This window comes from Rhinoderma darwinii, chromosome 3 (assembly GCF_050947455.1).
Source record: "Rhinoderma darwinii isolate aRhiDar2 chromosome 3, aRhiDar2.hap1, whole genome shotgun sequence".
Classification (NCBI taxonomy): Eukaryota; Metazoa; Chordata; class Amphibia; order Anura; family Rhinodermatidae; genus Rhinoderma; species Rhinoderma darwinii.
The window spans coordinates 266,511,900-266,529,979 of NC_134689.1; the positions used below are offsets into that span (position 1 = coordinate 266,511,900).

General features: G+C 43.8%; 1 protein-coding gene across 1 annotated transcript in view; it reads left to right on the top strand.

The window, feature by feature from the left end:
- The first annotated feature begins 242 nt into the window (after positions 1-242).
- The window catches only part of KLF13 (KLF transcription factor 13), a 90,879-nt gene continuing 73,041 nt past the window's right edge, over positions 243-18,080 (top strand). The window contains exon 1 of the mRNA XM_075857885.1: positions 243-1,115. Coding sequence (XP_075714000.1) covers positions 656-1,115 — 460 coding nt within the window. The 5' untranslated portion in view covers positions 243-655. The remainder of the gene's footprint in view (positions 1,116-18,080) is intronic.

Below are 18,080 nucleotides of genomic sequence, written 5' to 3' on the forward strand. Positions count from 1 at the left end.
TATTGTCACACAGAATGAAGTGTAAAATCTTCCTGGCAGGGATTTGTGCTCAGTGCTGTACAATGATGAATAAATGATGATGATGATGATGGGACTCCAGGCTGGTGCTATCCCCTCTCATGTTGCCTGCATTTCCCAAGTTGCAACAATTCAAGGGCCAATGGGATGAGTAAAAACAAGTCTATGATTGGCCCATGATCATGCCAAGGACCCAATGGGTGGTGCGGATATCTGCTGCTGAAGGAGTCAAGGATGAGGACTCCTCAAGAAGAGCGATCAGCCCAGGATGTGGCTTCTTGGTGACGTCACTCACAGATGTTTCTCCAGGCCACACCCCCACGTGGGACTGAGACACATTGAGCGGCTCATAGTGCAGTGATAATAGCGGGGAGAGCGGGCACCTCCACAACATGTAGATCCCGGTATAAGAAAGAAATCCTAGGGATTTATGAGGATCTATGGGCAGCTGTCAATGTCAGGAGCCCTCCCCTCCTCCCACACTCACATGGATCTATTTTTCTATGCAATTTGGGCGTGATCTGTATGGACCAAGTGCAATCTGGTGTCAGCTAACAAACTTGATCTATAGATCACCAGCCTGGATGATAGAGGGAACCCTGTGCCACTGAGACGTGAAGGAATCCTGGAGAGGAAGATGTCCACACTGGCCTATGTGGATCACTTCGCGGCAGAGTGCCTGGTGTCCATGTCCAACCGGGCTATTGTACACAGCACCGGGCACAAGAGTGACGTCCCGGCGCCCGCTGCCACTGCCTCTATAGAAGACAAGGCTGGCAGAGAGAACGCGTCCCTGTTCGTGGTGGCCCGGATCCTGGCAGATTTCAACCAACAAGTCCCCGATTATGCCGAGGAGGTAAAGGAAAGTGTGGTGGTGACGACCGGGGGCGAGGGGGACAGTGTGGCCGGGAAACGTGGAGACAGAGCGGCCACACCTCCCCTCCTGCCAGGACCAAGCATGAGACAAAGAGCCAGACGTGGGAAAAGCAGAGGTGACCCCGGGTCACCCCTCAAGAAGCACAAGTGTCCCTACCCGGGCTGTGAGAAAGTCTATGGCAAGTCTTCCCATCTAAAGGCTCATCTGAGGACACACACAGGTCAGTGCCCACTGCCAGCCTGCACTCAGGACGACTACCAGGTGTCACTAGATGGGAAATGAAATAGCAGGCGTACTCAGGTGATGATGGGCAGACAAAGCCCACAGATCACAGCCACTCCTCCCTCTCTCTGCCAGGCAGGTGTGATCGGGCACATGTGCTGTAGGGAGTGATGCTAGTAACAGTGGAGGTGGCACTATGGAGCATGTGTACAGGCAGGACTGTTGGGGTGACAGCAGGGCACGGAAGGCTCCTCCTGGAGCGCAGGGTGCAATGACAAGGGTGGGTGCAGCTCTTCTGTGTCAGTCTTTCCAGGGTGGGTGTGAGCCTGCAGCTTTCTTCTGGCTGGTGCCGTACATGTATGTGATGTGATGCTCGGGCTGTGTACATAGGCGGGAGGACGTGCCTGGGGCAGCGCTGCCGATAATCACTTTATAATTACATGTATAAAACCGGCAGAGAGCTGGGAGGAGCGTGTCACAGGAGCCCAGTACCTCAGATGACCTCTGGGCAGCCTTTGGCAGTGTGTGTGTGGCTGCCGCCCTGTGTGTACTGCGCTGGATGCTGCCGCTTCACCAGGTGGTACGTGCACCGGTGTATTGAAACGATGTGACATTATAAAAGAAGTTTGTTAGGTTCTTTGTTATACGGTACACGCCCCCTGCAACCGACACACCCACACGTGACACACCTCGCCTTTCGGGCACGCCCATTCCACCCTTCAGACAATATCCCCCTCCCCCTCTCCAGTCACACGACCTCGCCCTGTGCAGGGCAGCCTACTCTTTTGGCCAGCAACAGACATCACTAACGGATCGCAGACTAGGCTGTGTCTGAGGGGCAGGCTTGCAGCAATGCTGTGTGTGGGTAGCCTGCCGCTGGGAGACAGGTAGCAGGGAGGGAATATGGCGTATGCCCTGTACAATAATCTCACTGCATGGGGGCATTTCATGTACTGACAGAAATTAGGTTCTTTTCCTGAACTGCGTGGTATCAAACTGCACCAAATAAATACATGTTTGTACATAAAATTATTTTTTTTGCTGCAATAAATGCCGCTTTTCAAAGAATTCTCCATATACATTTCTTTTTCAGCAATTCTGATAAATATTTACAGCATGAGATGAGGTCAAATTTGGCCTGCCCTGTTCACACAGAGTTTTTTTGCAGGCAGAAAATTCTGCCTCAAAATTCCATTTGGAATTTTGAGGCAGATTTTGATCTGCCTGCACGCCGTTTGCTGCATTTTTTGCTCGCGCTCATTGAGCTCCACGGGCAAAAATGCAGCGAAATACACTTTCTCTGCCTCCCATTGATGTCAATGGGAGGTCAGAGATGTAAACGCCCGAAGATAGGGCATGTCGCTTCTTTTTCCCGCAAGCGTATTTTTTCCGCCCGCGGGAAAAAACGCCTCCGTCTCCCATTGAAATCAATGAGAGGCATTTTCGGACTTTTTTTGGCACGTTTTCTGACAAAAAAAACGTTTAAAAAAACTCCTTGTGAACAGGGTATTTCCTCTACCCCTGGTATCCATCAATACGGCTTTCAGCAGAATCTTTTCAGACAATTTGGTTACTAGGCATACATACTGCCTAGCAACCAGTCTTTCCAGTGAAGTAGTCCGGCAGCTCATACCTAACAACCAGTCTTTCCAGTGAAGTAGTCCGGCAGCTCATACCTAGCAACCAGTCTTTCCAGTGAAGTAGTCCGGCAGCTCATACCTAGCAACCAGTCTTTCCAGTGAAGTAGTCCGGCAGCTCATACCTAACAACCAGTCTTTCCAGTGAATTAGTCTGGCAGCTCATACCTAGCAACCAGTCTTTCCAGTGAAGTAGTCTGGCAGCTCATACCTAGCAACCAGTCTTTCCAGTGAAGTAGTCTGGCAGCTTATACCTAGCAACCAGTCTTTCCAGTGAAGTAGTCTGGCAGCTTATACCTAGCAACCAGTCTTTCCAGTGAAGTAGTCTGGCAGCTCATACCTAGCAACCAGTCTTTCCAGTGAAGTAGTCTGGCAGCTCATACCTAGCAACCAGTCTTTCCAGTGAAGTAGTCCGGCAGCTCATACCTAGCAACCAGTCTTTCCAGTGAAGTAGTCTGGCAGCTCATACCTAACAACCAGTCTTTCCAGTGAAGTAGTCCGGCAGCTCATACCTAGCAACCAGTCTTTCCAGTGAAGTAGTCCGGCAGCTCATACCTAGCAACCAGTCTTTCCAGTGAAGTAGTCCGGCAGCTCATACCTAACAACCAGTCTTTCCAGTGAATTAGTCTGGCAGCTCATACCTAGCAACCAGTCTTTCCAGTGAAGTAGTCTGGCAGCTCATACCTAGCAACCAGTCTTTCCAGTGAAGTAGTCTGGCAGCTTATACCTAGCAACCAGTCTTTCCAGTGAAGTAGTCTGGCAGCTTATACCTAGCAACCAGTCTTTCCAGTGAAGTAGTCTGGCAGCTCATACCTAGCAACCATTCTTTCCAGTGAAGTAGTCTGGCAGCTCATACCTAGCAACCAGTCTTTCCAGTGAAGTAGTCTGGCAGCTCATACCTAGCAACCAGTCTTTCCAGTGAAGTAGTCTGGCAGCTCATACCTAGCAACCAGTCTTTCCAGTGAAGTAGTCCGGCAGCTCATACCTAGCAACCAGTCTTTCCAGTGAAGTAGTCCGGCAGCTCATATCTAGCAACCAGTCTTTCCAGTGAAGTAGTCTGGCAGCTCATACCTAGCAACCAGTCTTTCCAGTGAAGTAGTCCGGCAGCTCATACCTAGCAACCAGTCTTTCCAGTGAAGTAGTCTGGCGGCTCATACCTAGCAACCAGTCTTTCCAGTGAAGTAGTCTGGCGGCTCATGCCTAGCAACCAGTCTTTCCAGTGAAGTAGTCTGGCGGCTCATACCTAGCAATCAGTCTTTCCAGTGAAGTAGTCTGGCGGCTCATGCCTAGCAACCAGTCTTTCCAGTGAAGTAGTCTGGCAGCTCATACCTAGCAACCAGTCTTTCCAGTGAAGTAGTCTGGCAGCTTATACCTAACAACCAGTCTTTCCAGTGAAGTAGTCTGGCAGCTTATACCTAGCAACCAGTCTTTCCAGTGAAGTAGTCTGGCAGCTCATACCTAGCAACCAGTCTTTCCAGTGAAGTAGTCCGGCAGCTCATACCTAGCAACCAGTCTTTCCAGTGAAGTAGTCCGGCAGCTCATACCTAGCAACCAGTCTTTCCAGTGAAGTAGTCCGGCAGCTCATATCTAGCAACCAGTCTTTCCAGTGAAGTAGTCTGGCAGCTCATACATAGCAATCAGTCTTTCCAGTGAAGTAGTCTGGTGGCTCATGCCTAGCAACCAGTCTGTCTCAGATTACGCGGGTCTCCAGCTCAAGGCAGAACTGACACTGAAATGGCAGAAGGGACAAGGGGTGTTTATTTCTTTAAGACTAGTCACACAGATGTATTACTGTATATGTTCTATACCAATATTGAAATTGGATCCCGTCGGAGGATCGCAGGGAAATTGTACCCTAATTGTTTTGCAAAAAGGTTTTTCTACAGCTGGAGTGCTGCTCTCACATGAAGACAAAATACGATTGTGTAAATGGAGCCTAAGGCTGGGGCCACATATTGACATATCTCAGGCTACGACTGTCACATGACCTTGTGTGCGAAAGTTGCGAGTGAAAATATCAATTTTTATATTTTTTTTATGCATACGCTTTTGAAAATACGGTCAACACAGTCTAGACTCATGTCTCATGCAACATTTGCATTATATTTCATGCAGCTTTATTTTTTCCTATGGTGATTTTGTATCTCTGTCTCATCACCACATCAAGTGGAGATCTTCTTTAAGAAACACTTGTAAGCATTGTAGAGGTATATGTGCTGCATGTAAAAACTGTAGACATTGGGCATACTGCAATAAAGAAAATACTCAGCATGTTCTCAGACCGGTAACATCTGACCACAATGATTCCCAGTGTGACTCCCATCTACGAGCCAGAAACGGCACACAAATGGATCGGGCATGGTGGATTTTACCATACCTGATCATTGGTTCTCGTGGGAGATAAACTGTTGCTAGAGAGGTCTGGACGGCTTATTCACCTCTCCCCATTTAAAAAACATGCACACGGCCAAGCCGAGCGTGCATTTTAATGGCGGAGTCGGGCGGAATAGCTGTCGGCATCTATCTAAAGTGTATTGGCACCTTAAAGGCAATGTGTTGCCAGAAAAACATGTTTTTTTTTTTAAAATTAAACATTTAGTGTGTGGGTGATTAAACATAGTTCAAATTTTTTTTATTTTTTTCACGAGTCAGGAAATATTATAAATTAATTCTAATTTATAAAATTTCCCATTTCTGGTCACTAGATGGAGCTATTCCCAAAATTGCAGCATTGCAAAATTGGGTAAAAAGCCCTCGCTCTAGTGAGCTCTCAGCATCCCCCCCTCCTTTATCCTGGCTAGTGCCGGGATAAACGAGGGGTTTGAACGGTGTAACCTCCTACACTGTGTGTCGCCATTTTTTGAGCTAACACACAGTGTAGTAGGTTTACATACAGTAGTAAACACACACAAACACGAACATACATTGAAATCTCTTACCTGCTCCTGCCGCCGCGGCTCCCTCCGGCCCGTCCGCTCCGTCTGCTGCCGCTGGTCCAAGTGCACAAGTCCGGAAGCCGCGACCGGAAGTAGTAATATTACTGTCCGGCCGCGACTTCCGGTCCACAGGAAAATGGCGCCGGACGGCGCCAATTTCATATTGGACTGTGTGGGAGCGGCGCATGCGCAGTTCCCACACAGACGCCGTACACACAAGTGAATGGGACGGGAGCCGTTCGAGGTCCCTATGGGACTGTGGCTGCCGTATTCCATGTCTGTATGTGTCGTTAATCGACACACACAGAAATGGAACAAAAAATGGCAGCCCCCATAGGGAAGAAAAACACAAACACACAAATAAATATAAACGTTTTTAATAAAGCACTAACATCTTTAACATATAAAAAAATAATTTGTGATGACACTGTTCCTTTAAAGAGGACCTGTCCCTTCTCCTGACATGTCTGTTTTAGTAAATACTTGTATTACCCATGAAATAACAATTCTGGAGCATCTTTTCTTAGAACTCTACATTATGCCCTTCCTCTTTATTCCTACTAGAAATGTATGAATAAATTGACAGCTGGGTGTAAACAGTTGGGGTGTGTCCCTGCACAGACAGACACTGTCCAATCAGTGCTGACAGAGTGAGACAGTGTTGGGACACACCCCCTTGACAAGGGGAATGGTGACACCCAGTTGTCAATTTATTCATACATTTCTAGGAGGAATAGCAGAGAACGGGGCGCAAAATTTTAAGAAAAGATGTTCCAGACTTGTTACTTCATGCGGAATACAAATATTAACTTAAAGAGGCTCTGTCACCAGATTTTGCAACCCCTATCTGCTATTGCAGCAGATAGGCGCTGCAATGTAGATTACAGTAACGTTTTTATTTTTAAAAAACGAGCATTTTTGGCCAAGTTATGACCATTTTTGTAGTTATGCAAATGAGGCTTGCAAAAGTCCAAGTGGGTGTGTTTAAAAGTAAAAGTCCAAGTGGGTGTGTATTATGTGCGTACATCGGGGCGTTTTTAATACTTTCACTAGCTGGGCGCTGTGAAGAGAAGTATCATCCTCTTCTCTTCAGAACGCCCAGCTTCTGACAGTGCAGATCTGTGACGTCACTCACAGGTCCTGCATCGTGACGGCCACATCGGCACCAGAGGCTACAGTTGATTCTGCAGCAGCATCAGCGTTTGCAGGTAAGTCAATCTTACCTGCAAACGCTGATGCTGCTGCAGAATCAACTGTAGCCTCTGGTGCCGATGTGGCCGTCACGATGCAGGACCTGTGAGTGACTTCACAGATCTGCACTGTCAGAAGCTGGGCGTTCTGAAGAGAAGAGGATGATACTTCTCTTCACAGCGCCCAGCTAGTGAAAGTATTAAAAACGCCCCGATGTACGCACATAATACACGCCCACTTGGACTTTTACTTTTAAACACACCCACTTGGACTTTTGCAAGCCTCATTTGCATAACTACAAAAATGGTCATAACTTGGCCAAAAATGCTCGTTTTTTAAAAATAAAAACGTTACTGTAATCTACATTGCAGCGCCTATCTGCTGCAATAGCAGATAGGGGTTGCAAAATCTGGTGACAGAGCCTCTTTAAAACAGACATGTCAGGAGAGGTAACAGCTACCCATGGTACAAGCTACCCATCTTCACAGCGTCATTTCCTATAAGGTTTTTTCTATTGACCAGCGGCAATAGAGTTTGATAAAGGCCGGATCGTGGCCGAAACGTTACACCTTTTCTCTTATATTGCCTTATTTAAAATAAACCTATTTTGCATATTTAAACCGAAGGAATGCTTGAGTTTTTCATTGCAAGTATCTACGCGTAAAATGACGGCTCGTCAAAAGAAGTACAGGACACTTCTTGGGACATTTTTGGAGGCGTTTTTCATTGACTCCATTGAAAAACAGCTCCAAAAACGGCAGAAAAAAAAGCTGTTTTCCCATCTAAATGACCCACATTCTCACCCCCACACAATCTTAGTTAGCCCTAATTCAGGTGGGTCTAATGAACCGAACCAACAGCATCATAGGGTTCAATGATGCTGTTAGTTCTGGTTATTAGACCTGTGGTTGGGCCGGGCCTTGCGGCATCAATATAAAGGCATAATGCGGCTGCATTGCAACTGTCTGAATGAGACCTTACTTGGTTCCATTGATAGTCAGCTCTGGGGTACTACCTGCCTATTTGGGCATGAAGGCTTTAGGCCACGTTCATATGTGGTGGAATTGCCGCGGATTTTCCGTGCGGATTCCGCACCGCAAATCTGTAGCAATTTTTAGAACAATTTATGTTGTCAAGGTTTTTATAACCTCACCCACACTTAGCAGAAAAAAAATCAGTGCAGAAATCAGAGCATGCTGCAAATACTCAAATCTGCAGCATGCTCATTTGCTCATTATTGTGCAGAAATGCTTCAAATCTCCACTAAGTTTTTCACCCTTTGCAATGCAAATCCACAGCACAATCCGCTGCCAAATCTGCATTTAAAACATACAGATTTTGCGGCAGATTTACGACAAAATACACTGCGGAAAAAGTCTGCTAGGTGTGGATCTGCCCTTAGCAGCTAGAATTGTCTTGTTCTCTGTACAAATAAGTTCTCCCTGATGGTTATTACAATATCCAGCAAAGTGAGCAATACTTAGGTAGAGTACTGTATGGGTAATAATACCATTCCATAGGGGCACTGAAGGTATTATTCTCCAGAAGAGCAGCCCAGGATGACCCCATAGATCTATGCACCTTGGAAGCCAAGTAAGATTTTAAGCCAGAAAGAATTTTCAGTTTTTGAGGGGTTGTCGACTTTGGACTATCCCTTTGTATTAGAAGGGTCTCTTGACAATAAGCTAATCACAAACCGTCCTGCTGCTGGGAACCCCAGCGATCATCTGTAATCTGTGAGGGGATCTGCAGTACCACCAAAGGAGAAGCATGACATAGTTCCTTATTGAAACCAATAGGCTATCCATGTAATGCATGTATATGGAGGGCCCTCCAAGAGGAAAGACTATTTTTATAGCCAATCAGCATCTGACTCCCATTGAAATTAATAGGAGGCGGATTTTTGCGGCGGGTTCCGCCTGCAAAATTCATCCTTGTGAACATACCCTAAGGCTGGGTTCACACGTGGCGGAATTTCACTTAAATTCCGCTGCGGACACTCCGCAGCGTTAATCCGCAGCGGAGCCGTTTCTCCATTGCCTTCCACTTCTATTTAGAAGTGTTCGTTTAGACGAGGCGTAAAATTCTGCTGCGGAGCATAGGCTGCGGAGCGGAATTTGGTGTCCGCAGCATGCTCTGTCTGTTGCGGAGCAGTGGCGGACTCATGGCGGAATTTCTCCATTGACTTCAATGGAGATTCTAAATTCCGCAATGAAGTCCGCAGCTGTCATGCACATGTTATGTGGGCTGCGGATGCGTCTTGCTTTTTTGCCATGACATTTCTTCATTCTGGCTGGACCCATGTATTTCTAGGTCTACAGCCAGACTGAGGAAGTCAATGGGGCTCCCGTAATTACGGGAGCGTTGCTAGGAGACGTCAGTAAATAGTCACTGTCCAGGGTGCTGAAAGAGTTAAGCGATCGGCAGTAACTGTTTCTGCACCCTGGACAGTGACTACGATCTCAATATACAGCAAGCTGTAAAAAAAATTGAAGTTCATACTTACCGAGAACTCCCTGCTTCTGTCTCCAGTCCGGCCTCCCAGGATGACGTTTCAGTCTAAGTGACGGCTGCAGCCAATCACAGGCCAATAACAGGCTGCAGCGGTCACATTGACTGCCGCGTCATCCAGGGAGGTCGGGCTGGATGCCGAAGGAGGGACGCGTCACCAAGACAACGGCCGGTAAGTATGAATTTCTTTGACTTTCACAAGGGAAAGTGCTGTCCCTTCTCTCTATCCTGCACTGATAGGGAGAAGGGAAGTACTTTTACCGCAGTCCGCAGCAGCCAGTCCGCATCAATTTACTGCACATTTTGGGCAGATCCGCAGCAGAATCTGCAACGCAGATTCTGTGCGGCATTGATGCGGACAGTTGCGGAGGAAATCCGCCACGTGTGGTCATGCCCTAATAATATGTAATATGAAGATTGGTTTTCTTTTCATGAAAGATATTTAATATGAAAAAAATTATTATCACAGAAGGGTTGATGTTAAAATCTTTATATGTGACCTTAGCGGTGCAGATGTGTCAGGAGTTTTTACTGTAACTTTCTTACAGTATTTTATTGTGACTTTTAATACGCTTCTTATTATGAGATATTTATCTTTCAAGGGTGCTAATCCCAAATTGCATCTAACTTTTGCTATGCAGTCCCCTCTATTTTTGCCTGGTGGCCTTTATCATCTGGGAACCTCCAACACCCTCTCAGGATGGTTCACAGTAGGTTAACTACAAGGCCATGCTGCATTAGCACTCCTAAAAAACTCAATTATTTGGGCACTGTATGGCATTATTGTTTGGACATTGTTGGGTACTGTTGCTGGGGCGCTGTATGCTGTTAGTTTTGATGGATGTAGTATGTGTGCTACTACCTGTAACCATTCACTGCATTGTAGTTGTACAATTTTTATCTTTTATATGTAGCAGATTTTTTCTGAGCTCATTGAATTAAATAGGAACAATGTAATGCTTAATTCTACCTTTGGAGGTGCTGCAGGGGAATTGAACACTTACTACCACGTCCCCACACCGATTACAGCTGATTACAGGTGGTCCCAGCACTCAGACACCCTGTGATCAGCTCATTGAATACTTCGATCAAATGGGATTGCTCTGAAGTGGACTAACCCTTTAAGAGAATCTAGGAAATAAGTTGTACTTTATTTTGTTTTGTCATGGCTGGAGAAATCCCAGGAGCTAGGTCGCTAATGCGCCTAGAAATTCACTGCTGGTGTCTAGCTTTTTCGGTTGATTTCTATTGAGGTCTGTGAATGTTGGTTTTGCTGAGTTAGGACTTGTCCACACGTAACTGAATTCCTGCAGAAAATTTCTGCAGCAATTCAGTTGAAAGTAGCAGGCATTCCGCTGCGGAAACAACGCACCATTTCCTGCGTTTTTTACCTCAGAAAATGGTGCGGATTTTGTTGCATTTTTCTCAATGCTGGGAGATTGTGACATCTCAGCTGATAAACGCAGCAATTCAGTCCACTTTCCGCAGCAGGAATTGACATGCTGCAATACGAAAAATACGCACCGTAGGGCAATTTCAGGTAAGAATTTTTACGCAACGTGTGGATGAGATTTAAATCTCACCCACTTTGCTGCTAATGTATTCTGCTGCGTATTTTCCTTCCGCAATTCCGTGGACAAGCCCTTACTAAAAATTAAACTTTCCTCTTTAGTCAAAAAGAAGAAAAGCAGATATAGACATTTTATTATGTTTCTTCAGAAAATCTAGTGGCTCCTGAGTGAAAGGTGTTTATTTATGCAGATGCATCAGATGTTCCCCGATCATATAATATTTATCATTATGTCTGTCATTTCCCTTCCCCCACAGAGAAGTGAATTGTCCTCTGGCTCCTTGACAAATTGCCACCACGAAAAGGGCATTTAGGTGGCACATAGAGATACATGCACACATATTAGGTCATCGCATAAGACTGTTCTTAGCACAATATCATCTCAGTTTCCTCAAAATGCAGAGACCTCACACAGTGCCTGCTCATGCCGATGTGTAACCTCAGTTAACAAGAATATTAGTTTGGTTTCATCTGGTGTCCAACCAAATCCAGACTCCCCACGTGATATGAAAATATACTTTAATAGGAAAAAAAAGATCCCTTTGCTTGTTCTAAATGTGTCTTGGCATGCGACTCCTGTTGAGGTTGCTGGCCCTATAGTGGTCCGCTCACCACCTCAGCCATTCTCATATTACCTAAATCTAATTTAGTCAAAGCTAGGCAGAACAGGACTGTACATTGTTACACGTATGGGCGCACTTTCTATTCTGTTTGTGAATTCCCAATTGCCTGATTATAAGAAAACAAACACAAGTACAGCACAAAAGGGGTCTGTACTTCCAAGGCACTCGTAAGAAGTAAAATCATTTTACAAAGTGGCTCACTATACATATATATAAGTATAAAGTAATATGGTTTCCTTCATGAATAGTCATTTTATTCTGTTTTTCTTTTATTTTTGGCCTAGAGAGTCTTTTTTTTTTAGCCACGCGGTATTCATTATAAAATATGAGGATTACAGTGTATTATTACTTGGCTACAGAAAAAATCTGGGATCTCCAAGAAGTCAAAAATAAACTTGGATGTCCAATAGTTGTGCCATGTGGTTTTGGTTCTGTTTTTAGAATGAAGCCACATGTTTTCTTTTTACCAATTGTATATCAGCTGTTTTGGGAAAGTGGAAAAATCTTGCGTGCCAAAAACTTTATTTCGCTCTCTAAATTTAGATACATTTGTTAAATAGAGAGCAGTGCGGGAGGTTTTCTTTACTATTTTTTTGGCTTTGTGTTATTGCACTTTTCTTTCGCAGTTGGCTAAAATCACATGACACGCCAGATAAGAGCCGTGCATTGTTAGCATACAATGAAGGTCATCCGAGTGCAGACATTCACATCCTGCTCTGCACACTCAGCAAGTCCCTCTGAACTTCCATTAGGAATAAATGCATAGAAAGTTCAATGTCTTTCCCATACCCGTGACCTTATCTGTTTATTGCTGCAAATCTTGGTAAAAAATCGTTAAAGGACGAGTGTCACGAAAAAAAATTTTTTTATATGAATTTGCATTTAGTGTTTTATTATAAAATCTTTTATTTATGTGTGTGTTTGTGTTTTACTTTTTTATATTTTTTAACTTTTTCTTCCCTATGGGGGCTGCCATTTTTTTTGCCATCTCTGTATGTGTCGATTAACGACACATACAGTGATGGAATACGGCACACACATCCCCATAGAGAATGCGAACGGGAGCCGTTCCATCCACTATATCGTACGGGGTCTGTTTGGGAGCGGCGCATGCCCACACAGACCAAAAGTCAGGTCTTCGTTAGAGCGAAATCCGGCGCCATGTTCATGTCAACCGGAAGCCGCGGCCGGACTGTGAGATGACGACTTCCGGTCGCGGCTACCGGACTTGTGTTCTGAAGCAAGCACGAGGAGCGGAGGGAGCAGACCGGAGCGGACGGACCGGAGGGAGCGGCGGTGGCAGGAGCAGGTAAGTTAGGTCTGTGTATGTACGTGTTTTAGTGTGTGATTACTACTGTATGTAAACCTACTACACTGTGTGTTAGCTCAAAAAATGGCGACACACAGTGTAGGAGGTTTGACCATTCAATCCCCTCCTTTCTCCTGGCACTAGCCAGGATAAAGGAGGGGGGATTCTGTGAGCTCACTAGAGCGAGTGAGTATTCCCAAATTTTGCAGCATAAAGCAATGTTGTTGCTTTACCACATGCAATGCTGCAATTTTGGGAATTGCTCCATCTAGTGACCAGCACTGGGAAATGTTATAAATTAGAATCTAATTTATAATATTTCCTGACTCGTGAAAAAATTAAAAAAATTTGGACAGTGTTTAAGCATTCATACACTAACTGTTTAACTAAAAAAAAATAAAAAAAATTTCTAGCGACACATTCCCTTTAACAGTTGTTTGGAAGGCAGAGTAATTGTTACTTCCATCCATGCAAATCGCAAATACTTTGGCGCTGAATTAGTGTAAAAATCTAATCAGTCGGTAACGCATAAAACACAACAAGCAGTGTAAATATCTTATGTATAGTGTAGCTTCCCCCTTTGTGTACCTACATTTTATTGAAACTTCAGTAATTCCTTAATATAGGTCAGCTATTGGAGTAATAATAATAATAATAATAATAATAATAATAATAATGGAGCAGCATAGCATCCCTGTGAATCTGCCAGCAGAATGTAGGGTGCTGTTTACGGCAGCCTGTATTCTGCTGACGAAGCATGTTGTCATTAAACAGCCTGTGTATCCCAATTGACTGAGGGAGAAACCATGAGAAATGTGAGCTCCATGCGGCTTCTCTGCCATATTATATTATTGCCTAAGCTTCTTGTAAAAGGTAAGATTCCAGTAAAATAAATATATTAGGCAATTGCTGTGTATGCAACTTCCGAATATATAAAAGAGTAGGTTCCTATTACCTTAAAGTGAAACTCCACTGCAAATGGAGTTTGCCACGTGTTAATATTCTTTAAAGAGTCTCCTTTCTGAGCTTTCTAGGCAGCGCCCAAATGAGGTTGTCTGGCCTAGGAACATGCAGAGGTGACCACGCTGGATCTGCACGCACTTGTGTAGATCCACAGTGGTCATCTCTATAACATAACTGCTGGTGGTGCCCTGTCTTAAATATAAGCTTCTACGTTATTAAAAATAATAATAATAGTGCAATATTATCTTACCACATGATCCTCTTGGGTCCTGGCCAACTGATATTTCTACTTGGTTATGTTTAGTGAAAGAAAAAGATTGAATTTCTACAACCCTCTGCGTCATTAACCAGCGATTTTACAAGCGATCAATAGGTTAGAGATAGAGGAATGGTTGGCCAAGGTAGGACAACAAGCTGTAATAAAAAAGCAGAGGTCGGAGTCGGTAACTGACTACATAAATGTGCAAATACAAAAGACGTTTAAAAGTATATGTATGTATGTATATATATATATATATATATATATATATATATATATATATATATGTTAACATACACTATAATACTATACTATAAAACAAATAGCTATATTGCTGGGTTCATACTTTCACAGTTGTGGGGCACAGGGCTGCACCACTATGGCCTCTAATAAAAAAAGGAGCAAAAATGTGCGTTAGTCCACACGGCTTTCCTTTGATCAGTGTCACATTGTAGAACATGTTACTAAAACTGCTTCAATAGAGGAATGTTACAAAATGTAAGGGATAGAGCATTAGGTGGTTTAATAAAAAGTAGTAGTTCGAGAAAAACTCAAAAAGATACGATTTGTAAAAAATTGCTATTTTTTTCAATTTTATATGCAGGTTGTTTTTTTTATTGCAGTCAATGGGTAAAATAACTGAAAACCATTAGAGACAGGACTTTCTATGGCCAAACAAGCGATTACAAGATGGCACATGTAACTCTTTATTGGCAATGTACTCTTCATTTTTTGAGAGTAAGGACACAAAGGTATCTTCTTTGCTAATACTTTTAAAGATATACAGTAAGCCTAGAAATTAAAGGGGTTTTCAAGCCAATAAAAATTGATGTCCTATCCTTAGGATAGACCTTCATTAGCTGATGGGTCGGGGTCCGACTCCCGGGACCCCCGCCCATCAGCTGTTTTGAAGGGGCATCATCGCTCGTACGAGCGCTGCTTCCACTTAATTTCTTCTTGCTCGCTGTGAATCTTCGACATGCATTTAACGGCGATTCACAGGTATTGCAGCCTTCCTCTCTCATTCACTTCAATGGGAGAAAAGGCTGCAATACCTGTGAATCACCGCTAAATGCGTATCGACGATTCACAGTGAGCAAAATAAAATGAAGGGCAGGCAGCGCTCATACGAGCGCAGCGGCCCCTTCAAAACAGCTGATCGGTAGGGGTCCAGGGAGTCGGACCCCGACCCATCAGCTATTGATGGCCTATCTTGAGGAAAAGCCATCAATGTTATTGGCTGGAAAACCCCTTTAATGATTTTACATGTTTAGGATTTTCTACATGTTTTAAAACAGTCTTGTAAAAATCTTGCAGATAACACAGGAGCTAAGCCATCCATACACAAGAGATCTCTATTTCTCTCCCAGCTGTCACATAAACATGCAAGTTTGGATCAGTCAAGAGTGTATGTATATTTTAATAGGGAGAAGGGAAGGAGACCTCTAGCAGGACTGGATGAACAAGAAATTAGACAATGTTGAATTCCAGCATACCCGATCCTCCTTTCTTGCGACGTCAGACGCAGGGGAAACTGTCATGCTGTCTTTATACACATTTGACCATCAGCCGATCCTGCCAAAATCTGATGAGTAGGGCCATTTTCTCCTGATCCAGCGGAGTGGTGGGGCTTTGGAGTTCAAGCATACATATGCACAATACTGTACATTCCTTTCTACCTGAAAGAAAAGTACAGGGTGGGCCATTTATATGGATACACCTAAATAAAATGGGAATGGTTGGTGATATTAACTTCCTGTTTGTGGCACATTAGTATATGGGAGGGGGTAAACTTTTCAAGCTGGGTGTTGACCATGGTGGCCATTTTGAAGTCGGCCATTTTGTATCCAACTTTAGTTTTTTCAATGGAAAGAGGGTCATGTGACACATCAAACTTATCGAGAATTTCACAAGAAAAACAATGGTGTGCTTGGTTTTAACGTTACTTTATTCTTTCATGAGTTATTTACAAGTTTCTGACCACTTATAAAATGTGTTCAAAGTGCTGCCCATTGTGTTGGATTGTCAATGCAACCCTCTTCTTCCACTCTTCACACACTGATAGCAACACCGCAGAATAAATGCCTCCCGATCTGACCCCCTTAGACTTTTATCTTTGGGGTCATCTGAAGGCAATTGTCTATGCTGTGAAGATACGAGATGTGCAGCAACTGAAACTATGGATACTGGAAGCCTGTGCTAGCATTTCTTCTGCGGTGTTGCTATCAGTGTGTGAAGAGTGGGAGAAGAGGGTTGCATTGACAATCCAACACAATGGGCAGCACTTTGAACACATTTTATAAGTGGTCAGAAACTTGTAAATAACTCATGAAAGAATAAAGTAACGTTAAAACCAAGCACACCATTGTTTTTCTTGTGAAATTCTCGATAAGTTTGATGTGTCACATGACCCTCTTCCCATTGAAAAAACTAAAGTTGTATACAAAATGGCCGCCATGGTCAACACCCAGCTTGAAAAGTTTCCCCCCTCCCATATACTAATGTGCCACAAACAGGAAGTTAATATCACCAACTATTCCTATTTTATTTAGGTGTATCCATATAAATGGCCCACCCTGTACAATAAAAGAGACACTTGGGACTCTTCTATTGTAAGTGGTTTAATAACCTGACATTTACTTTAGTCCATATTCAAGCACTATTATATAGTGTGTACGGCATTTTATATATTGTATTTGTCAAAATAAAGGAAATGAAAGAAAGATTACTCTTGCATAGTGCCATACTGCACACACAATTACAAAACACAGTTTCACTATTATTAAATATTTATGTGACTATTTAATATAGGTAACAATTACAATTAAGGCTATGTTCACATCTGCGCTATGAATTCAGTTTTTTGTTCCGTCAAGGGAGCAGAACAAAATTCAATGCTGCGATAGATCCGTCACATGACATCAACAGTGTCCAACGGACCCCAATGACCTAAATGAGATCCGTTGACTTTCCATCATGGTGTCTGTCATTTTATGGGGAAAAAGTAGTTCAGCATGCTATGCTATTTATTAAAGCTTTTTTTGTGGCATTTTTTACGGAATAGAGGTTTGTGTGTACTGCCATCATTGTCATAATCCTGCCATGTGTATGTAAGCAGCTCTGCTGTATCCTCTGAACGAATAAATATTTTGGAACCCTAGTAGAGGGAGTATTTAAATGGTGGGTGGAGTAGTCCATACCTCCACTCTGTGCAGGTCTTTTAAATTGTGATGAAGAAGCAGGTCACATGAACCCCTGAGATCTATGTACAGGATAGCCAGACTTTAAGGGAAGAAATGAACCATAACTTGAACAATAAAAATCCAGTCCACATTTTTTAGACATAGCATTTATTTATTTACTTATGTTCCTCACATGGGACAGCCATATTACACAGTGCTGTACAGATTGTTACCATTCACATCATGTCCCAATGGGGCTCACAATCGAAACCTAAGGGGGTTTTACACTGGATGATTATCAGGCAGACGAGCGTTCACAGAACGCTTGTTGCCAATCATTGCCCAGTGTAAACGGGAACGATCAGCAGATGAATGAGCAAACGCTCGATCATCTGCTGGTCGTATCGTTTTTAAAAAGTGCCATTTTATCATTGTCGCCAGCACATCTCCTTGTGTAAACAGGGGGACGCGCTGCCGACATGATAATAATGTATGGGGACAAGTGATCAGAGTAACGATTGCTCGTCCCCATCCATAACTCCGTGTGACAAGAGCAAGCGAGCGCCGATAAACGATGTCTCGTTGATCGGCACTCGCTGCACCGGCCGCTTATCGCCCGGTGTAAAAGGACCTTTAGAGACACACGTCCTTTTTCTAGCAAGCCAATTAGCCTATCAGTATGATTTTTTTGTAGTATGGGAGGATACCGACGTACCTGGAGGAATCCCACGGAAAACACAGGGAGAACATACTCCATGCAGATGTTGTCCTTGGTCGGATTA